The following is a 24,497-nucleotide window of genomic DNA, read 5'->3' as shown; positions in this document are numbered from 1 at the left end:
AATCTGACATTTCGTTATCTAATTCTTTGTTACTTTCCTACTAGATGTGTAAGCTCTAAGAGGGTAAGTAAGGGCCATGTCTTACCTAAATTTTGTGTTTCCTCCAGAGCCTGGCACAATGATCTATATATTATTGTATACAGACAGACAAGACCTGTATACCTGTGTGTGTACATGTATATTATATATATACATACATATATGCACATACGTATATAAACAATGCTTGTTGAATGAATAAATCAATCAATGAGTCAATGAATTGATGAATTCTACATGGATGAGGGAGAGAGCCAGGAATGAAGTTCCAGAATATAATGATGGTTGGATTCAGTTTTTTCCTTGCTCTAATCAAAATTCTATCCTTTCTTTTTCCCAGATCTGAGTACGTTTTGTACATCTGAAATATTTAGAGTTATTAGAAGTATCAACAGCATTGTGGGATTTGGAAAGTTGGTCTTGCATTAAAGAGACCTGGATTTGAATTCCACCCTTGAATTCTGACTTTTTCTGGCTGTACCACATCTATGCCTCAGTGTCCTCACCTGTAAAAATGAATTAGATGATCTTTAAGATTCTTTCGATTCTAAATGCTGTGGTCTCAGATGAGGTACAAAAAATCATGCAACACTGAATGTCAAAGCTGGAAGGGTAGCCCTTAGAAATCATCTAACCCCTAATTTTATAGGGGGGGGAAATAAGGTCTATATCCCGTATATTGGTGAAATAATGTTAATAGTTGCTAGCATTTATATAGCAAGATTTGTGAAGCATTTACATGCATTATCTCATATACTTTGTACTTTACAATATAAAATATTACCCCATCTCACTCAAAAAAACCTGTGAGGTAGGTAGTATATTATTAACCCCATTTTACAGGTGGTCAAATAGAAGGGAAGCAAGTCAAATTCACAAAGTCAGTAGCAGAACCAGAACTTGAATCCAGATCTCCTGACTCCATGTCTATTGGACAGAATGAGGAGGGGGATAAGAATTTGTCTTCTATAAAGAAACAGAATCTATTGAAACAAACTCTAAGCCACAGACCTTCCTGGCCACAAAACCACGACAAGAGCGTTAAAGTCCCCATTCATGTCTCTGGCCTGCCTGTCATTCATAAATCTGCTTATTGGTCTGATTATTCCAACCACTACGGGCACAGAGAACCAACACACACACACATACACACACACATTCATAGACATACACAGAATGTGTGTTAGGACAGCCTCCTTGGGACTGTGGGTGGCCACTCAATCCAGACTGGACCGGCATGTGTTAGATTAACACATTCACATCCCAGTTTTCATCTCTCTCTCTCTCTCTCTCTCTCTCTCTCTCTCTCTCTCTCTCTCTCTCTCTCTTCCTCTCTTTTTCTCTCTCCCTCCCTACTTCCCCGCCTTCTCTCTCTCTCTCTCCTCTCTCTCTCTCTGGGACCAAGATGAAGGGGTGTGCTTCCTTGCTCTGAGTCCTCCAGTCTGGGTGGCTGTCTTTATTCCCTCTGGCTGTTGAGCTGAAGAAGGGATCTGGCCTTTTTGCCTCTGGGCTCCTTTACCCACACCATGCCCAGCACCCGGGCCTGGGGCCCGGCACTCGGGCTGAACACTTGGACTGGTTGCCCGTCTAAATAATCTAACCGAGCCTGCCTCTTCCTGCTCCTCTCCTCAACCTTAACTATCTACCCCCCCCCCCAAGCTTCTCTCTCTCTCTCTCTCTCTCTCTCTCTCTCTCTCTCTCCCTCTCTCTCTCTCACACACACACACACACACACACACACACACACGTGCTACTTGCCACTGGGCATGATGGAAGTCTCCAGCGTCCCTATGCCCAGCAAGTCGGCTGAAAGCTCCGTGAAGTGGCAGCTATGTTACGACATGACGGCAAAAATGTGGTGGATGGTAAGTGGGCTGGGCTAGGCTGGGCGGTGGGGGTCATTTCAAGAGTTGGGTGGCTGGCAGGAAGGACGGTGAGTGTCACCCGAGTGGCCGTAGCTCGGGGGATTGAGGGGGCACTGAGTGTCTGGCCTGCCAGTCTCCTCTCCGCTGATCCCATGGCTCGGTGGGCTGCTCACCTCTGAACTTTGGTTCTGGCGCGGCACGCCTAAGGGCAGGCACAGTACAAGTAGGAGTTATTTGTCAAATCTTGCTTGGGTCTGCCAAAGGGAAATGGATTTCAAAGGGATCTGGGCTGGCAAATAGAAGATCTGGGGTCTTCTGAGGTCCGTTGTGTATAATTTCGGATGTTACTTCAAACTCTCTGGGCCTCAAGTTTTCTCGTCTGTAAAATGAGATGGTTATACCAGAGGATTCTCTAAGGGCCCTCCCTTCCATATTTTACATCTTACAATTCTAAGATTCTCTGGTTTTTAGACTTTAGGATCCCTAAGGATTGCCCACAAATCTAAGGCTATGAGAGATCTCCGATGTCCTTTTTAGCACTAAATTCGGGTGAACCTCTTATGCCAGGTCACTCAGTTCCACGTTAAGGACTGGAATCTTTCCATTCCTCTCCATCTTGCTGAGTTTTTGAGTAAGTTATTCACAGATTCATTTCCAGGGCTGATTTAAATGTGATGGGCATTTATTCATTCCCCCTCAACCCTTGCCCAGCCCGATACTTTGTGTGTGTGTGTGGGGTGCTGGATTCCAGACAAGCCATGGGGTATGTTGAGATCTGGAAAGGTATGGAGGAAGAAGGAAAGGGGGGTGGGGGTGTCTCTAAAGCTCTAGACCAGAGCAGTGATAGAAAGGCTGGTTGCCGGTTGTTCTGGAGAGTCTAAGATCATAGCCGCCCCTGCCTTCTTGTTTAAGGGATTGCTGCCAGCCCTTGGAGAGCCAGGCCACGTCTGCACCTTTCTGCACCCAGCCTGAGCATCTCGACAGGATCACCACCAATTCTAGGTCTAGGGAAAGGGTTGGGCTTTTTGCACGAATTAGGGACCAGTGAGAAAGCAGTATAGTCTCAGAGTGTGGGTCAGAGAGGTTCCTCTACGAAGTGGGGTGTGATAAAGTCAGCTTTGGGGCTCCCAAGTCTCTCTGGGAGAACAGAGTTACCCACAGCTATGTTAAAAGCGATGGCTAATACTTCTTTGTCCTTATTATTATCTTTGTCATCAAGATAATAATAACAAGGAGCAAAGGTAGCTTGATGGCTCAGAGGATTGAGAGCTAGACCTAGAGAGGGAAGGTCCTGGGTTCAAATAGGACCTCAGATACTTTCTAGCTATGTGACCCTGGATAAATCACTTCACCCTCATTGCCTAGCCCTTACAGTTCTTCTGCCTTGGAACCAATACACAGTATGGATTCCAAGACTGAAGTTAAGTGTTTTATAAAAAAATATATAAATAAATAACAATTGGCATTTTCTAAAATACTTTGCCTTTGTACTCTCATTTTTTTCTTCCCAAGCATCCTGTGAGGCAACCAGTACAAGTATTATTATTATTATTATTATTATTATTATTCCCACTTTGCAGAGGAAAAAACTGAGATCTATAGGGGTGAAGAGCCCAAGGGCACAAAATTCCTGAGGGTAGAAATCGGGACTTCTCTGGGTCATTTGTTCCTTTCCATCATACTTCTCTTATACTAGATGTTTTTGAGATTCAGATAGAACTTGAGTATATTACCAACCCAGAAACTTCACAGCAAAAACCTGATAGAGGCCCAGAGGTCTTTACGAGGCCTTTAAGGTATCCCCATCCTCCAACACCAGCTGTTGAAACCTAAGGAAGGGGAGAAAAATCCAAGACGCTACAGTTCCAGAACCCCTATTGCCACTGACACACTTCCTGATTTGAGGCAAATCACTTCCCTTTCTAGGTTTTTGGGTTTTTTTATCTGTGAAATGAAGGACTTGGATTAGATGGTCTCTAAGGTCCCTACTGGCTCTGATTGTTTTCCATCTCATGTTCTAAGGTTCTGACATTCCACATCCTACGTTCTAAGGTTCCTTCCTGTTCCAGGATTTTATCTTCCAGGTTTTAATGTTCCTTCTAGCTATTATATTCTAAATTCTAATAGTCCTTCCAGTCATACTACTGGATCTTTTCTACCCTGCAGAGAACTACCAGAATCCTGAGGGGTGAAAATGTCTCTGCCTAGAGATCATAGCAAATTCAGACAATCTCTAACCTAACTTTATGGCAAACCTTTTACCCAGAGACATTTAGGGACCTTTCGGGTAGGGATGTTTTTATTCTAAAGCCATGAGGTTCCCAAAGGGTGAACATGGACTCCCTCTCAAAGCAAATACCAGAAGGCAATGGGGCGCGCATCCCAGAAGGAAAGTGCATGAATGGTCAGTGGTAAAGGAATGGCAGTGGGGCCAATCGCAGTACAAATCTTATATGATAGAAAAAGCATAGGGCAGGGAGTCTGCATTCCTGGGTTCTCACCCCTAGTCTAGACCAATCCTTTAATTTACTACATAACCTTGGGCAAGTTAATTTCTTTCTATGAACCTCAGTTTCCTCATCTGTAAATGGAGGGAGTGAGTGGAATTGAAGCAGTTAGTATTTAAAGTTTATTCCAGTTAGACATTCTGCATTCATAGAACATCAGGGTGAGAGGAGACCTCAAAGGTAATTTTGTCTAACCTTTTCCAGAGCAGGAATCCCTAATCTGCCAGACGCTCACGTTCCAAAGTTGCATTTAGCTCTACAATTCTATTCTATGATTACAGGAAAGCATTTGGCCAGATAACATCTTCGAAGTCTATGAAGAGTTTTATTTTTTTTAATAAGGGGTCCTCTGAAAAGTTGTTCTTGATATCTGCATAGGACCCCCCCCTCCAAAAAAGGAAGAAAATGAGCTTAGATGAATGAGTCCTCAAAAAACAAAGTATTTATTTTGTGCTAAATAAACACTTTACAAATATTATCTCACTTCATTTCATAATAACCCCAGGAGCTGGGTGCTATTATTATCCTCAAGTTACAACAGAGGAAATTGAGGCAAGCAGAGGCTGATTAAATGACTTGAATGACTTGCCTAGGGTCACACAGCTAGTAAATGTCCAAGGCTGAATTTGAATCTCAGTCTTTCTGATTCCAGGGCCAGTGTTCTATTTATTGTGTCCTCTTGCACCTCTCTCTCTTCTTTGGGCATTAGGTATCTTTTTTTCCCTCCTTGTATATGTAGTCCCTTCTTCACAGAGGTGGTGGACTAGGGGTGTGGATTTGGGCATATACTGTCAACCTCCCTTGATAATCTGGTTTTGCTCATCTGATTTTCTTCTCTCTCTTTTTTTTTATTCCTGCAACAAGGGGATGCTTCTCTGGGTAATGAAGGGAATTATTTGGAAATCAAGGCCATGTGAAAACAAAGGACAGCAAGGTGGTGGTGATGGTGTTTTTAAGACCTCTCCTGTGACGGAAAAACGATCAAGATAGAACAGGAGCAGTTAGGTTACAGGATTCTTTGATTGGGACCCTTAAAAAAAAATCACTGAACCAATCCTTTAAGCTATTCGGCTTCTCCGGAAGGCTTAGACACTTGGCTCCCCGGTAGTAGGGGGCTGGGTCCCCAACGCCTTCTTTTCTTTCAAGCAAACGCCCTCAGCCCGATGCCAGACTGGCTTCTAAAGCAGAACGCATGGCAGGTCTCAGAGAGCTGGGTCGGGGGTAGTCCGGCGAGCAGGATTTTGGGAAGGACAAGCAGCTATGTGCCTGCTTGGCAGGGGATGTGAGCATCTAGCAGAGGCTGGGGGACGCGTTCATTCCTCACCTGTCCCCAGAGTCCCCCCACCTTCTCCCCTCTGTCTGGCCGCCGCCGCTGCCCAATTGTGTGTTGGTGAGCCAGCCGGAGTCACAGAGCCCTCCCCAGCAGAAGCCCTGCAAAAACCTCCCTCCCACACTCACCACATCTGAGCGTCCAGGAGTCTCGCAGTCTGCTCCAAACCACGGAATGTTTCCCCGGAGAGGCGGCTGGGGAATTTCGGGAGAGGAGGGGAGGGAAGCTGGGAGGGAGCCTAGGAGAGGATGTTGAGATAAAGGAGGCAGACTAGGGGCTAGCTAGGAGATCCTGAGGGAGGTGAAGCCATGCGTCCAGGCACTCCAGCCAAGCCTGTTTCCTTAATCCGTGACCCCAAAGGGTCTGCCTTCAAGCCCCTGCCCATTCTGTGTGTAGTCCCTCTCTCCTCTGCATGATGGAATCCTCTCTGTTCTAAAGGCCCTCTTTTCCAAGCATCCTTCGTGACTAGCCCAGCCCAAAGATTCTTCTGTCCACTGAGTACCCACAATCCCCACTGTTTATCCTAACCACTGGACCTGGAGCACCCTGGCTGTGGCTCAGTTCTCTTTCCCTGTGGAGGGCTCTGATCGCTCCAACTAGCCTAGACTAAAAGCCTCTTAAGGGTAAATTCCAGGTCTCTACTTGTTCCTCCACATCCACAGCCCCCAGCAGATCTGAGGGGCTGCACTCAGGCAGTGCTGAATGCATTTTTGATAGATCGGTTAAACAGAATAAGCCCAAAAAGAGGTTTTCCCCTCCAAAAACCCTAACTTATTGGGGCTAGAAAGAATAGAAAAGAATGTGTGACCTTTGGAAGGGAGACTGATGGACACTGGAACAGTGTTTGACTATGGGTTCCCTCATTCACTTTTCTTACAATCTTAATTAGGAGGCATCTGGGTGGCTCAGTGGATTGAGAGTCAGACCCAGAGATGTGAGGTCCTGGGTTCAAATCTGACCTCAGTCACTTCCTAGCTGTGTGGCACTGGGCAAGTCACTTGACCCCCATTGCCCAGCCTTACCACTCTTCTGCGTTGGAAACAGTACACAGTATTGATTCCAAGATGGAATGTAAGGGTTTAAAAATTAAAATTAAAAAAAAATTGCAATTAGACTCTCTGAACCTGGAGGGAACTTGGGGCATCATAAAAACATGCCAGAGCTGGACCGGACCTAGAATAACAGAACTCCAAACACGAAGCTGATAAAAAGTCTTGGTACGTAGAAAGTTAAAGCGAGAAAGGATTTCAGAGACCATGTAATCACCAATTTAATCCAACCCCTATCTAAGCATGAATTCCATCTTGAGCACAGTCAACAAGTGGTGGGTGAGGCAGTCTCTGCTTAAGACCTCCACTGAGTTCTTTAACCCTCTACCTCCCAAGGTAGTCCAACCTATTTTTTTAAAAATAACCCTTATCCCCAGCTGTGTGACCCTGGGCAAGTCACTTGACCCCCATTGCCCACCCTTACCCGTTCTTCTACCTATGAGCCAATACACAGAAGTTAAGGGTTTTTAAAAAATAACCTTTATCTTCTGTGTTAGTATCAATTCTGAGAAAAAAGAGCAGTAAGTGCTAGGCAATGGGGGTTAAGTGACTTGCCCAGGGTCACACAGCTAAGAAGTATCTGAGGCCAAATTTGAGTTCAGATCTTCCTGACTTCAAGCTTAATGCTGTATCCCCTGACTCACCTGGCTGCCTCCTAGGTCTACAAAGTTTAAGTGGCTTGTCTAAAGGCACACATCTAGGAAGTATCTGAGGCTAAAACTGCTTCTTCCTATAGAATACCAATAAAAATAATCACTCACACTTCTGTAGTGCAATTAGGTTTCCATTAGAAGGTAGCCACCTCGAGGGCATACTATCTTTCTTTTTCGCATTTGTATTCCCAAAGCTTAATGCTAAATGCCTGGCACATATTAAGTGCTTAATAGATATTTATTGGCTTTACTTGTTCCTAGATTTGCCATTTGGGTTCAAGTGGAACAAACCTAATCCCTCTAACACATGACAGCTCTTCAAGTCTTTAAAGACAGTTATCTTTCTACAAATCTTCTCTTCTCTGGGTTAAACATCCCCAATTCCCAAACAAACCTCCAGTCTGTCCTCCTATAGCATGAATTCAAGGTCCTTCACCATCCAGGTTGCCCTTCATGGATGCTTTCCAATGTATCATTTAGCTGCCAGTTGAAAAACTTCCAGAGACAGAGAATTCATTACTTTCCAAAGCAGATCCTTCCACTTCTAGATAGCTCTAGTTGTCAAAAAAAAATGTTTTTCTCCCAAAAACCTAAACAATTTCTGTCTATCGTTCCTTGGGTCCCCTAATAATATATAATAAGAATGATAACTAACATTTATATAAATTTATATAACACTATACTAAGAACTCTATAAATACTAGCTCATTTGATTCTCACAACATCCCTAGGGGTAAATGTGGTTATTATCTTCATTTTATAGATGAGGAAACGGAGGCAAACATAGGTTAAGTGACTTGCCCAGGGTCACACAGTGTCTACGGTTTATTTTGAAGTCAGGTCTTCCTGACTCCAGGTCTGATGCTCTATCCACACTGTATCATCTAGCTGCCCACTATGGTTGGAACAAATCTGATCCTTCTTCTACTGATTACTCTTCAAAAGCTAGAAAGAGCTAACATGGCCCTCCCACATCTTCTCCAAGCTAACTCTCATCCTCCTCCAACTCCTTTAATTGATTCTCATATGACAAGGTCTCTGCTCCTCTTATCATTCCTTTCTTGTCAATGCCCACAACTGAACATAATATTCCAAATGTGGCTTGAGCACAGTGGGGTATAGTGGGACTGTCACCTGCCTTGTCTTGGGCACTGCACCAACACCTTTATTTTACATCTAGGGAAACTGAGGCCTAGAGAAAGGAAGGAATTTGCCCAGGGTAAAGCATCAAGCTAATGGAATAGGCATGATTGGATTCTAGGTGCCTTGTCTCTTGGGACTGCACCATTTTCTCTTGTTCTTCGAGAGTTCAGGAATCATAGAGTGAGGGACCGAGTCTCATGAGACACAGGCAATAATGATTTGTTGGGTACCCTCCAAAAGAGCTTGAACGTTTGCCCATCTAAGCACTTACATGCCTTCTCTTGCCCTGTCAGTGGCAGACAAGGGGCCACAATGGGTGGTCTCCTTGGGATGGGCATTGAGGGCCACTGATTTGTCTCTCCATAATTCATCTTCTCCTCCCATGTAGGTTGGTTATGTCTGAGAACCCAGGCAGCTTTCCTCTTCTTAGGAAAAGCTTTGGGGTGAGGGGCAGCCCACAATGACTGTCTTCAAACAGCTGTTGTAGAGAAGAAGGATTGGATATGTTCTCCTTGGTCCCAGAGGGCAGAAAAGTGGGTGGCAATTGCAGAGAGGAATTTCTGAAGTTGATAGAAAGAAAAACTCCCTGACAGTCAGAAGTGTCCAATAATGAAGGGCACTTCTTTAGGAGGTAGTGAGTTCCCTGTTTCTAGAAGTCTTTAAGTAGAGGTTAGATGATCACTGGTTTGGGATATCATTGAGGAGATTTTAGGACAGGTTTGACTAGATGGAAGATCTCCAAGGAAAGGAAACAGCACCTCCCAGCGCAGTCCATTTTATATCTGGGAATCTCTAATTGTTAGCAAAGTTTCCCAACGTGGTACCTGAATTTGTGCCTGTGTAACTTCCATCCATTGTTACTCGTTCTGCCCTTGAGGCCAAGCAGAATGAATCTAATCCCTTAATCACATGACAGCCTTTCAAATACTCAAATATGGCTAGCATCCCTAACCATCCTCCATCCCCAATCCTCCCACCATTGAATACAGATCTCCAGATGTGGTCTGACCAAGCTAGACTGCAAAAAGACTAGTCACCTCCTCATTCCTGGAAACAATATCTCTTTATGTAGCCCAATGCCTTTTTTTAAACCTTACCTTTCATCTTAGAAGTGATACTAAGTTTTGGCTCCATGAGCTGTAAGGGTGAGGTGGTTGGGGGTAAGTGACTTGCTTCCAGGGTCACACAGTTAGGAAGTGTCTGAGGCCAAATTTGAACACAGGACCTCCCATCTCTAGGCCTGGTTCTCTGCTACTGAGCCACCTAGCTGCCCCTCGCTCAACAGCTTCTTGGCTCCTTTCCAATTCTGAAATATTGTGCCATCTGGATTATTGTAGAATTCAACTCCAGGCCCATCAGGCCAGTCAAGCTCCTAAAACCAACTCTCAGGGTGTCTGGTCCCCCCAACCCTCCCACCCCAGTCTTGGGCAGCTGCTGGGCAAACCCTGATCTCATTAAGATCTCAGAACCCTTTCCCACTCTTTGCCTTCAGGAATACAGACAACATAATGGGGAAGGCCATGATAGAGATCATAGTTTTAATTGTCAGGACCCAGCTTCCCAGAACCAATGCCCAGGAGACAAGAACTAGGCATTTCCCTGTCTCAAGGTGGAGATTTCCCTCCTAGTCAGAGGATATATTGAGAGGTTTGGGCACTGTTATAGGGAAAAGAATAGTAGGGATGCAAAGACCTGAGTTCTAGTCTCAGGTCTTCCTCTGACTTGCTGTGTGATCTTGGATAAATTATTTTCCCTTTCTGTTTGGAATTTTCTCATCTATAGAAGTGGAAAAGTTGCATTAGATCCAGAGTTCTTAAACTGAAAAACTTTTAACTGTTTTAAAATTTTTTTTGATAACTTCATTTCAGTATAGTTGGTTTCCTTTGTAACCGTATGATTTTATGTCATGCATTTAAAACATTTTTCTGAGAAAGGGTCTTCGCCATGGCGGCACAGAGTGGGCTGCTCAGTTTCCCCTTTCCACAGTCTCTGAGGACATTTTTTTTAATAAAACCCTTACCTTCTGTCTTAGAATCAATACTAGGTATTGGTTCAAAGGCAGAAGAGTGGTAAGGGCTAGGTAATAGGGGTTAAGTGACTTGCCCAGAGTCACACAGTTAGGAAGTGGCTGAGGCCAAATTTGAACCCAGGATCTCCTGTCTCTGGGCCTGACTCTCAATCCACTGAGCTACCCAATTGCCCACCCTGAAGATATTTTTAGCCACCCATTTTAAGCACTTCCTCCCTCTGCTGTCTGGAGTAATGGGGGAGAGGGTCTCATAGGCAGCTTGAAGTTGCAGTTTGGGCACTTGATCTTGAAAACATTTGCCAACGCTTGTCTATAGGCTTCACCAGATTGATTGCCAGAAGGACTGAGGTCATAAAAAAAAGGTTAAGAACCTAGGACTAGAGGACTCTAAATTCTCTTTATGACCCTATGACTATAGACCACAAACCAATGAAGGCCCTTTAAATCCAGAAGGGGCCAAGCTATCAGGGCAGAGAGAAACAAGAAGGACTCTCTGGTAAGCTTCAAAGGCAGCCCCTCATAGCTTTCTTTTGGCAACTCAGAATTCTACCATATTAGCCATAGGGAATCAGAGCTGTAAGGAACCTTAGATCTTAGAACATTGGATGTCAGAGCTAGAACATAGTACAGGACAGTTGAGAGACCTTAGATAGAATGCCAATAGAAGGATAGTTCTTAGAACACAAATAATAGAACGTCAGAGCTGATGAAGCTCTTAGAAGAATGCCAGAAGAAGAAGGGCCCCTTAGAACCTAGAATGTCAAAGTTGGGAGGGCCCTTCGAACCTAGAATGTCAGAACTGGAAAGGATCTTAGAAGAAAGAATATCAGTGCTAGGAAGGAGATGAAAACACGGAATTTTAGGGCTTCAAAGGATCTTAGGATGGAAAATGTCAGAGCTGGGAGGACCTTTAGCACACCGAATGTCAGAACTGCAAGGAGACTTGGGACTCGGATGTCAGAGCTGGACATGACCCTTCCCTGGCTTAGACTCCACATAGTGCTTTGTATCTCTCTAATGGGCTTATTTTGTTTCCTTGTGCTCTGCATTGCACTGTCGCATTGGATTACACGGAAAGCCTAGTGGGTGGGAATAGTTGGTTGGGGAGGAGCAAAGCTGGGCTCAAGCTGGAGTGGTTGAGTGGTGGACAATAGCAAGAGGGGGCCTGGAGGGAACCTGGGCGTGGGGCTCCTGAGAGGAGCTAGGTGTTCCCCGAGCCCGCCCCATGCCAGCTTCACTTCATCTGCCTTCTCCCCACCCCCATCTAGAGGGAGACTGATGACTGGGCGGGCAAACCGCAGACGAATAATCAGGACCCAGCGGAAAATTAAAATATTGCTTGTCTGCCGATTATCAGCGAGCCCACAGCTGGGCCACTTAATGACTCCCTTTCAGGGGAATTGCTAACAGCTGGGATGGAGGGGGGGAAAGGGGGGAGCAGCCCCCAAGCCTCCAATACGAGGTAAAGGGGGAGATGCAGGGGGTGGAGCCTGAGGGTCCTTGGAATCAGTCTGGATGAGACGTTCTACCCTCTTTGGAGAAGGTGAGAGCAGAAAGCAATAAAAAGAGAGGACAGAGTAACCTGGATGCAGCCCCTACTTGGGTTCTGTGGGAGAGGATGCCATTGAATATTGAATAGAATAGAATAACTTCCCCTGGGGAAATTGTTACCTCTTGTGTTAAAGAACTAGGGACCTATTCCCAAGTATTGAGCCTCCCTTGCCTCCCTTGTGATACCTGGCATACAACAAAACTCAAGGAGTTGTAGAATGCTTAACCTGAAAAGCCCCTGGAAAGAATCAGGTACGTTTTACAGAAGGGGAAACATCTTAGACAAGCTCCTTCCCCTCTCGGTGCCTCAGTTTCCTCTTCTGTAAAATGAAGGAGTTGAAACTAGATTTCAAGGGTTTTTGCCCATGATCCTCGATGGCCCAGAGGGAAGGGACTGTGGTAAGAGGTTTTGCCCTAAGACTCAGGATACCTGATTTCTAGTCCTGGCTCTGTTCCTGACCCAACTATATCAAGCTTTACAGGGGAATCATTTCTCCCCTCCCCTATTTTTCCCAGTCTAAAATATTTTTAATTAATGTAAAATTTTAATGTAATAGTTTAAAGCTGAAAAGGCACATAGAATATCTGAGCTGAAAGGGCCCTTGGAACAATGAACATCAGAGCTGGATGTGATCTGGAGTAGATGGGGTTGGATCAGATGACCTCCAAGATCCCTCCCAGTTCTAGCATTTTTCGACCTGAAATTGGGGGTGGGCTGAGACTGGAGCAGTGATACCTTTGGAATGTGAAAGAGGGCAGTATAGGACCAGAGCAATCAACCTCTTCAGCTCTTGTCAAATCTTCCTCTCCTTGCTCTGTAGTGGAGATCTGCTCCTATCTGTTGCACATTCTCACGGAGAGCAGGAGGAAGGGGGAAAGGAGGGAAACAGACATCTATAATGTCTTCTCGACAGAAGCTAGGTTGAAATCTTTGTTTCTGCTTCCACCAGAAGCCAGGATCTATGGTTAGACTGAAGAATATTCTTTCCTTCTGGGCAAGATTCAAACTTGGGTCTTAACTGGACTGGTATTTGGGGTAGTGGCACATGTCAGCTCTTGAATAGAAAGTTGCCCTGTCTAAGGTCCCATTTTTTAATAGGGAAAGAGCCTTGGAGCCCAAAGAGATCTCAGAGGTCCACCCTTTACCTGAAGAGTAGTACCTGCTCCAACATACTTGGCACATAGTCATCCAGCCTCAGCTTGAAGACCTCCAGGGAAGGAGAATCCACTTTATTCTGAGTCATCTCCATTCTATTTTATGGTAGCTCTAATTGTTAGGAAATTTTCCTCTCTCTCTCTCTCTCTCTCTCTCTCTCTCTCTCTCTCTCTCTCTCAGAGATCCCTCTCTGCAACTTCCACCCATTGCTTCTAATTCACCTCCAGAGGATCAAGCTGAACTAGTCTAATCCTTTTTCCATGTGGTAAATTCTTGAAGATTGCTTTCATGTGCTCACTGGTTCTTCTTTTCTCAAGCTAATCCTCCTTCGTTCCTTCAGTTGAGTCTAAAAGGGCAAGATCAATTTTAAGGTCCTTCATTATCCTGGTTACCCTTTTTCCAGAAATCTTCTTCCTTATAAATGTTCTGCCTAAAATATGGCACCCAGAACTTATTATAATGCTCCAGATGTGGTCTCATCTATCCTAAATTTAGAGCTGGAAGAAACTTGAGAGATCCTATAGTCCTATATCCTTAATTTTCAGATGAGGAAACTGAGGCCCTAAGAGGGCAAGTGACTTTTCCAAGATCATACCAGTACTTGGTGGCTGAACTAGGATTTGAACCAGTCATCTTTCTGCTGTACCAAGCTGCTTCCCATGGCGTATAGTTAATACGCCATCATCTCTCATACATATGAGATGGATTTTTAAAAATCCAACAGAAGAACTCTATTCCTATCAAATTTTAAATTTTGATTTGACCCATCCTTATAACCTGTTGAAACTGTTTGGGATCCTGCCTTTTTCATCTAACACAGTCATGATCCCTCCTAGTTTTGTTCCACCTGCAGATTTGTCAGCATGTGATCTATGCCTTCATCTAAAGCAGTGATAAAAATGTTGGACAGCGCAAGGCCAAGTACAGATCCCACGGAGCACCAGATTAAAGGCTTCCCACTAGTTGACATCAAATCAGCAACCAGTTCTGAATCCATCTAAGGGTAATATTGTCTAACCCACATCTCTCCATGCCACCTCCGAGGATAGTACCAAAGACTTTGTGAGTTGCCTGATGAAATCTCCAAGCTCTCTCAGCTTCTTCCAATCCAAAGGTCTAGCAACCTGTCCCCCAAAAAGTCCATTTCCAACCTTTCTTGATTAACTCATGCTGGATCTTAGGGAACACAGTTTCCCTTTTCTAAATGTCCTTAAACTTTCCCTTTATTCATCCATTCTAGAATGTTTCTAGAAAATCAAGCTCACCGGGATATAATTTGGGACAACATATAGTCGTCCCTTCTCTAAAGCACTTTTCTTACTTACCATGATCTTTCTTTTAAAAAAAATCATTTCAGGGGATGCGTTTTGGTTTGGGCACAACAGATTTTCCCCAACCAACACATAAAACAAACCCCTCTACAAAAGAGAGAACAAAACAGATTATCAATTATTAACAGAAAGAAGCAACGTGTCCTTTCAGGTTGGCAGTACAATACTAACAATGACTATTGTATTTGACCAGAATTTTGTTGTCTCATCATGTTGACTTTATTTCCATTGTTGTATATTCTTCTTTTGGCTCGGCTTTCTTGTTCCACATCACTTCATACAAGTATCCCCATGGTTCTCATATTTTTCATTTTCATTATTCCTTATAATAAAGAAGTATTGCATTACCTTCATATAACATAATTTGCGGAGTTATTCCCCCAATCAGTGAGCCCCATTTGGCTGTTTTTTTAATCATTATGAAGAATGCTACCCTGAACATTTAAAATTGTTATTTATTGACTTATTTAGTCAATCATATCTTTGGAATATAGCTCTGATAGCAAAATCTCTGGGTCAAAAGGTATGAACAAGTTAGTAATTTTTTGATAATTCAAAACTATTTTCCAAAACAGTTGATACAATTCACAACTCCATATGCTATGAATGTGTGCCCTTTTCTCCTACAACCACTCCAACAATGTTTTCTCTCTGAAATCTTTCAGAGAGACTAACAAGGCACACACGTGCATTACTTTTGTAGCCTTCTGTAGTTCATCTGGGTTCTGTGGTGTGAATTAATCAGAGGTAGTTAGGTTCTTTCTTACTATCTCTTGACTTATCTTGGGTACCAATTTCCTAATGGCCATTTTTGTCCTGATCTTTCCAGGCCAGAGATCATTCATGTTGGCAGAGAAAATGGAGTTCTACCTTCTGTCCACTATCTATTATCCTTATACTGCCAATCCCATGAGCAGTTCTATTCTTTCTTTGATCTTCCCCGTGTCCCTAACATCAATACTCTTTGTTGTTTACCATTCATTACTGACTTCACCTCATTCTTCTTCTTTTTTTAAATCCTTACCTTCTGTCTTAATATCAATTCTAAGAAAGAAGAGAAGCAAGGGCTAGGCAGTTGGGGTTAAGTGACTTGTCTAGAGTCACACAGCCAGAAAGTGCCTGAGGCCAGATTTGAACCCAGATTTCCTTGACTCTAGACCTAGTGCTCTATCCACTGTGCTACCTAGCTGCCTTGGTTTCAGCTCATTCTGAATGTTAGTAGAACTGACACTCATTTTATAGGACTGACTTGTGCCCTTTAAAAAAATTCATCCTATTACTTGCCAATGGTTTTGTAATATTGCACCAATATTATCTTTGCCAATCATCATCATCATCATCATCGATAGTATTTACATAGTGTTTAAGGTCTGCAAAGTGCTTTATATATATTATCAAATTTTATCCTCACAGCACTGGGAAATGGGTGCTATTATTATTATTATTATTCCCATTTTGCAAATGACAAAACCAAACCAGATAGAGGTTAAGTGACTTTTCTAGGATCATAGAGCTGGTAAGTATCTCAGACTAAATTTGAACTCAGGTCTTCCTGACTATAGGTCTGGTGCTCCACCAGTTTTGCTTTTAAATAGCATACCCTTTTCTTCCTCAACAAAAATGTTTCTATTTGTATCTTCAGAATTTCATTTTTGAGTTGGTGTCCCCTGTAGAATTTTAGTCTTTGGAATACTTGCCATCTTTTCTTAGAATCTATTAAATAACAGAATCACCAAATTCAGAATTGAGTTGAAAAGGACAGCCCAATCCTGCACCACTTGTAAAGAAATTTCCCCTACAGCCTAGTCAACAAGTGGTTATTCAGCCTCTACTTGAAGATCTCCTGTGAGGTAGAACCCACTCCTCTGGCAGCCCATTGCATTTTGGGATAGCTCTCATCATTAGGCTGTTTTTCTTACCTAAAGTCAAAATTTGCATTTATTCCATTGCTACCTATTGCTTCTAATTCTATCTTCTGGGGCCAAAGGAAACAAACCTAATACCTGTTCTGCATGTCAATCCTTGAAATTCTTGAAGACAACTATCATACCCCACCCAGTCTTCTCTTCTCTAAGCTAAAGGACCCCCATTTCCCTCAATGATCTGCATATAGAATGAACTCAAAGCCCTCTGCCATGATGATTGCCTTTCTCTGAACTCTCTCTGGTTTATCAATGGTTTTCCCAAAATGGTGTGACTAGAACTGAATGTAGTACTTTCAATATGGTCAGATCAGGGCACAGTCCAGGGATATTCCCCTTCCCTAGTTCTGAACACTGCCTCTCCTTATAGGCTATTACATTCGCTTTCTCAGTCACCATCTCACACTATTGGCTTAAATGGAGCTTACAAGCCACTCATCATGTCAGTTAGGCTTTTTCATTGTTTGCCATCCCTAGCTCTGGATTACTTCCACTGTCTACCTCTTCTCTTCCTACCCAATGAGCTGCTGCACAGACCTGGAGCAAATCACACAGCCTAGCTGATGGGGTACACCATAAACTCGTGTTATTCCACTTCAACTGGATCCTCATGGCCACACGCATATCCTTTTTTCCCCTTCCTATTTGATTCTTTTTATCACTCCCTAAAGAAGTTATTCCTAAAGTACTTCTTCTTAAGGCTACCACATCAGCCTCTCCCCTCTCCCCAAGCTGAGGACTATGCCTTTTATTTTCCTGAGAAATTTGAGGCCATTTGAAGTGAGTCTCCTCTTCCTCTTCTACTGAGCCTCTTCTCCTTCTCCCAGGCTTTTCTCCTTGCTACAACCAACTCATACATGTACATTTGATCGCATTTCCCCTCTCCTTCTCCAACAGATTTCATCTTCAATCATGTCCCCCCTCCCACTCTAGTCTTCATCCTTTCCATATCTCTTGATTCTTTCCCTAGATCTTCAAAATGACTGTGCCTCCTCTATCTTAAAAAACAAAGAAACCAACAATCCCTTCAGTAATATCTACGATTCCCTCATCTTAATCTAGATTTCTCCTTTTCTTAGCCTAGCTCTTAGAGGCAAGTCATCTACGCTCATTGTCTTTACTTCTTCTCTTCTCGTTTCAGCCTTCAACGCCTTGTAGTCTAGCTTCTAACCTCATTATCCCTCTAAAACTGAGTTCTCCAAAGTTGCCAGTGATCTCCTAATTGCCATTTGCCAGATCTGATGTTCTTTTCTCGGTCCTCATCCTACTTGACCTCTCTGCTTCAGTCGAGAGTCTCCTGCCTTCTCTGAGATTTCATGGCATTGCTCTCTCCTAGCTCTCTTCCTGCTGGCATGGCCACTCCTTATTCTCCATTGTAGCTCGTTAACCAGATCCTATATTTTTGTTGTAGGAGTTCCTGAAGATTCTGCCCTGGGTCCTCTCCTTTTCCTTCTTATACTCTCTCTTGTTGACCTCATAAGTTCCCATGGGTTTAATGAACACCAGATGACATGTGTACATACATGTGCATGTATGCATGTGTGTGCATATAATGTGCATTTATACGTGGCTGTACACACACATACAATCTCTCCTTTGAGTTTCTGTCCTGTATCACCAGTTGCCTATTGGACATTTCAAACTGGATGCCCCATACATATCTCAAACTGAACATGTCGCAAACAGTACTTATTTCTCCAAAGCCCTCTCTTCCTTCAAAACCTGCTATTTCTGTTAAAGGCTCTATCCTTCTTCCAGTCTCTTAAATTATAACCTTAGAATCATCTTTGACTCCTCATTCCCCCTCATCCCATATATCTATCCAGTGGCTAAATTGGACTGTTTCTACCTTTATGACACTTTAGCATCAGACCTTTTCTTTATACTGATACAGCCACCATTTTAGTTCAGAGCCTCATCATTTTTGCTTAAATGATTGCGAAGGTCTCCTAACTGATCTCCCTTTCTCAAATCTCTGCCTGCTGTAATCCATCCTACACACTGCTGCCAAAGTAACCTTCCTCAAGTGCGGATCTGACAGGGTAACTCTTCTACTTAATCATCTTCAGTGGCTCTCTATTATTCTAGGGTAAGACATCAGCTCCTCTGTTTGGCTTTTAAAGCTCTACACGACCTGGCCCCCAACTTTTTCCAGCCACACTGGACATTCATTCCCCTTCTATACTCTGAGATAAAGCCAAACTTACTTTATTTTTGTCCCTTACACAGAACATTCTATCTCCCACCATTGCACTTTTGCACTGGCTATCCCCCATATGTGGAATACATTGCTTCTTAATCTAAGATTCATAGAATTCTTCTATTTGTCAGTATAGCTGAAGTGCCACCTTCTACATGAAGCCTTTCCTGATCTCCATCCCTCCCCCTTACTCCTATGATTTCCCTCTCTCCCAAAACCATCTTGTTTTTAACTCTTTTATTCATTTTTTATTTATTTCCTCCATTTATTCTCTATATACATATATGAGGTCTCCTGGTTTTTACATTAGAATGTAAGCTCCTTGGAAGGAAGGAGGGTTCTATTCTTAGATTTGTATTCCCAGGATCTAGGACAGTGCCTCGTACATAGTAGTTGCTCAATAAAATGATGGTTGATTAATTGATTGCCCAAATCAGGAATCAAAATGTTGACTGACATAGGTCCAAATAGATCTGCTGAAAACCTACTTTCAAGTTGACATTGAACTATTAATGGCTATCTTCGAGGCAGCAGGACACAATGGGAAAAAAGTTATTGGCTCTGGGAGCAGTGGGCTTAGGTTCAAATCTCATCTCTAAACCCACTTTTTATATGTTGGGACAAGTCAACAATCTCTTTGGGCCTGAGTTTCCTCATCTGCAAAAGGAGGAGGCTGGACTAGATAATCTTGAAAATCCCTTTCAGCTGTAGGGCCTTGATCCTATGAGTCTTGTAATTCAATCAGTTCCAAATCTAGCCACTAGTGTTCATTTCTAGCTTATTTCTCACCATCTTGTCCACAAGAGGACCATGATAAAAAACAATCTTCCAAACTAACAGTTTAATCATGTTTTTTTAAGGGAGGAGGAGGAAATTAGGTTAGATGGGTACAACCTGTTCTTGTTTAATTTTTAACTAATTTTTATTTTTCAGTTACAGGTAGAAATAATTTTGACAATTGTCTTCTGACATTTTCAAATTCAATAACTTGTTCTTGTTAAAGTTGTTCTGGCTTTTTGTAGAGACTGCTTCTACTGTCATGTGCTCACTTGCCATGTCTTCAATAGAATGTGTCCAGAAATCAAAGCCAGGATTACTGGCCTTGAACTGTAGGATCCATTCTCTTCCTTTAAAAAAAAATGGTAAAACATCTGCTGCTTTCCAATCCTGTAGTACCTCTCCCTCACTTCTCCATCTTTCAGAGATCTTTAACTGTGATTTACCAAGTACATCTGCTTGGTTTTTTTTTTAGTGTCCTGAGATGTATGTCATCTGAGCCATGTGACTTGCATCTCTCAGGGCAACTAAGTACAATCTTGGTTATCTCCCTATTTACCTTGGGTATCAACTCCCTATTAACCATTTTTGTTCCTTTCTTTTCAGTCCAAAGATCATTCTCTTTGGGAGAAAAAAAAAAAACAAGCAAAATTAGAGTCGAGTAATTTGGCCTTCTTTCTATGGTCTGTTATCATCATCCCATCCACCTTGATCAGCTGTCCTTTCTTTGATCTGCCTCTTTGACTAAAATAAATAATTAATCACCACTCCCTCCACCTTGATCTAGAATACCTGTTAGATTATGCCTTTGATTCCTTTTTTCTATTCTAGCACAAAAGCTAAGATGGAATGGTCACTTCTCTTCCAGGTTCTCAAGATCTCTACTTCAACAGCTAACTCTAATTCAATCCTACAAGCACCTACTATGGTACAAGGTGCTGTCTTAGGTACTGGGGACATAAAGACAAAACAAAACAAAATTGTCATTGTCTTCAAGGGCCTTATATTCTCATGAGCGATATACATGTAAACAGATAAGTTCATACATGATAATTTGAGAAGAGTAGAACCATTGCTAAACCAAGGGTTTCTGGAAGAGCTTTCTATAGGTGATCAATGCAATGAGCCTTGAAGGAAATCAGGGATTCTAAGAGGCAGATGTGAGAAAACACATAGAGAACAGCTATGTGAAGGGAGAGGTGGGTAAGAAAGCAAATAGGCTAGTTTGGTTCAAATATCTAGCATTTGAAAAGGAGCATGAAATAAGCCTAGCAAGGTAGACTAGAGCCAGTTTATAAAAGACTTTACACGCCCAACAGACTGGATTTTATCCTATAAGTAAGAGGGCATCACTACACATTCTCTAGGAGGGGAATAATATGGTCAGAATTATATTTTCGGAAGATGATTTGAGCAGCGGAATAAAGAATGGATTAGAGAAGGGAGAAGTTGGTAGCCAAGAGTCCAATGAAGAAGCTATTGAAATAGTCCAAAAAAGAGAAGTGAGGAAGGTCTGAAGAAGGGTGGTGGTCAGAAGAGCGAGTAGAAAGAAGAGAATGATAAGAAATCTGTTGTGCAAATAGAAACAACAAGACTTGGCGACTGATTGGCAGTGGGTCAGGGATAAGAGAGAGCAAAGGGTTGAAGATAATGACAATAACTAGCATTTATATAGCACTTTCAATTTGGCCAACTGCTACATTGATATTGTTTGACAATGAATGATGTTGGAGCTATGAAACTGGATGACTAATAAAATGGTGGTGTTCTCAACAGAAATGTGGCAATGGAAAGGATCAGTGGGTTTGGGGGTGGAAGGGATAGCAAGATAATGAGTCTTCTTTTGGGCATGACAAAATGAAACATCCAGTTAGAGATATCTAGCTGGAAGTTGATGAATTGAAACAAGAACTCGGGGAGAGAGACTAGGGGTGGTAAGATAGAGTCATCTGCATAGAGATGATAACAACTCATGTAAGCTGATAAGATCATTGAGAAAGAGAAGCAGAGGTCTCAGGAAAGAAGGTTAGGGGATGCTCAAAATTAATGGGTGGGACATGGATGATAATCAAGAAAAGGAGAATGAGAAGGAATTATCCAGCAGATAGGAGACCAGGAGAAAACAGTATCATTAAATCCTAGGAGGAAGAGATTGACCAAGAGAAGGGTGTGATCAACAATGTCAAATGCTTCAGAGATATTTTTTTCCAAGCATAAAGGTTGAGAAAAAGCTATCAGATTTATCAATCATTAGTAACCTCAGAGAGAGCAGTTTGAGTTGAGTGAATAGGTCAGAAGGCAGATTGAGAAGCAAGTAGGAAGAAAAGTAGTGTCAACTTCTAAGCATTTGGCTGTGAAAGGAAGGAAAGGTATAGAATGATCTCTTGAGGGGATGGCAAGGTTCAATGAAGAGGGTGTGTGTGTGTGTGTGTGTGTGTGTGTGTGTAAGGATAGGGAAGACCTAGGTATATTTGTAGGCTGTGAAGAACGGAGATATTGAAGACCAGAATGAGAGAAAATGATAAAAAAAAAAAAAAGTAAGTACCTAGAGAAGACAAGAGGGCTTAGGGTCTGGTAGGTTCTCCTGGTTAGGAGAAAAAGCTAGCTGTGTTAGATACTGGATCAAAACAGGAAAGTACAAGGGTACAGACAATATTGAAGATATTTGTGGTATGATATAAGAGAAAAGAGGAAGTTCATTTTATCAGTAAAACAGGTGAAAGGGAACAGAAGCAATAGTAAAAGGTTTGAGGAGGGAATCCATTGTTAGGGAGATATCAATGGAATAATGGAGCATAGAAAAGAACAAAATAGTCACAAAGCAGAGAGGGCCCAGCTGAAATGAGGTAACAAATTTAGACTTCTTCTAGGAGTTTTCAAGAGACTAAGTGTAGGGGCAGTGAGGTGGCTCAGTGGATTGAGAGCCAGGCCTAGAGATGAGAGGTCCTCAGACACTTCCCAGTTGTGTGACCCTGGACAAGTCACCTAACTTCCATTGCCTATCCTTTACTGCTCTTCTGCTTTGGAACCAGTATACAATATTGATTCTAAGACAGACATTAAGGGTTTTTAAAAAGAAATACTAGGTATAGGAACACCTAGATGGCTCAATGGATTGAGAGTCAGGCATGGAGTTCAGAGGTCCTGGGTTCAAATGTGACCTCAAACACTTCCTAGTTATATGACCCTGGACAAGTCACTTAATCCCAATTGCCTAGCCCTTATCTTCTTTAACCTTGGAACCAACTGATTCTAAGACAGAAGATAAATGTTGTTGTTGTTGTTGTTGTTGTTTTTAAAGAAGACAAGATATAGGAGTGGAAATGGATAGTGTGGGTAACGTAGGCATGAGTGGCTTTATTGGTAAGAATCAGTTCCAGAATAACATTTCCCCTCACTGTTCCCACTTTTTAAAGAGTGAAATGATCATTAAAAACAAGCCAAGAATTCATCAGCTATTGTTCTTTTAGCACAAAGAGAGTTCCTGAAGATGTCTAGATAATTGAAGTCCCTGTCTCTACTATGGCATGCCCCCATTTATATTTATATAGCATGTTTCAGATCTGTTTCCCGATCTCATCTACTTCATCCTTCTGTCAAGGAGGTCTCTAGTATATCTTTTGTTTCTCTCTCCATCGATCCTCACCCAAATGTTCTCTATCACATTTCCCTTCTCTGGTTTCTAGACTGCCTCTCATGAGTATATTTTCTTAATATAGAATGCAATTCCACTGACCTAGCATCTTTTTGTTTTTGCTTTGAATGCTATTTTCTTTCATAGCCATATACCAATCATGATATCCATCTCAATAAGTCTCACTACTAACGATCATAGTGTGTGTACAGGGTGTGCCAAGTATAACCAGTCACACCCTCATGCCTCTCCTCCCCAAAATTTGGTATTTTGGATCTACTTTTAAAATGTGTATCTTTAAATGAAGGTTTAATTAATTTTTTAAAAATACGTTTTTAAAAGGTTATTCTTTTTCATTTTTGATGTGTTCAGCTGTGACCAACTCTTTGTGACCCTATGGAGCATACTATCCATGGAGTTTTCTTGTCAAGGATACTAAACAGGTTTCTCATTTCCTTCTCCAGTGGATTAAAGCAAACAGAGATTAATGACTTGCCCAGGGTCATACAGCTAGTAAGTGTCTGAGGTCAGATTTGAACTCAGGTGCCTGCACCTATGCTTCTGAGATTCCCCTCTTCTGGTTTTCCTGTTCCAGCTGCTTTAGCCTATCCACCTGAAATTAGGTGTCTCAAAGTGACCCTTTGGTGCCCCCTCTCTATAAAAGTAATTCATTGAAATTCAGCAGGGACAAATGCCATGTTGGAACAAGGACAGTGTGGGAGATCCCTGACCCAACAAGAGTCCAGTCTGTCTCTCAGCAGCCTCCTCTTTCAACTTCTTTAGCAAGTGTTCTCCATTCTAGTCAAGATAGCCAGTGCTACCCACTTCCTATAACTTTCTTAGTGGAGTATGAGAGAGCACAATGTAGCCAGAAAGCCACTGGACTGGGAGTTAGCAGACTTGTTCAAACCATGATTCTGGTACATATTAACTGTTTTAAATCAAGAGGAAAAAAGTTCTTTCTCTGACACTCAATTTCCTCATTATTAAAATGGGGATAATCATACTGGCACAACCTTCCTCTCAGGGTTGTTGGAAGAAAGGCACTTTAGGGGGCAGCTAAGTGGATTGAAAGCCAGATCTGGAGTTGGGAGGACCTGGGTTCAAAGGTGGCCTTCAGACACTTCCTAGCTATGTGACCCTGGCCAAGTCAATTAAACCCCATTGCCTAGCCCTTATCACTCTTCTGCCTCAGAACCAATATACAGTATTAATGATTCTAAGACAGAAGATAGAGAAAGGAAGGAAGGAAGGAAGGAAGGAAGGAAGGAAGGAAGGAAGGAAGGAAGGAAGGAAGGAAGGAAGGAAGGA

General features: G+C 42.5%; 1 protein-coding gene across 1 annotated transcript in view; it reads left to right on the top strand.

The window, feature by feature from the left end:
* Positions 1 to 1,808: 1,808 nt before the first annotated feature.
* The window catches only part of NFIC (nuclear factor I C), a 220,706-nt gene continuing 198,017 nt past the window's right edge, over positions 1,809 to 24,497 (top strand). Inside the window, exon 1 of the mRNA XM_044671380.1 lies at positions 1,809 to 1,904. Coding sequence (XP_044527315.1) covers positions 1,809 to 1,904 — 96 coding nt within the window. The remainder of the gene's footprint in view (positions 1,905 to 24,497) is intronic.

Source organism: Gracilinanus agilis, chromosome 1, assembly GCF_016433145.1.
Source record: "Gracilinanus agilis isolate LMUSP501 chromosome 1, AgileGrace, whole genome shotgun sequence".
Lineage (NCBI taxonomy): Eukaryota > Metazoa > Chordata > Mammalia > Didelphimorphia > Didelphidae > Gracilinanus > Gracilinanus agilis.
The sequence above is the reverse complement of the archived record's forward strand: the minus strand, read 5'-3'. Positions and strand labels throughout refer to the sequence as shown.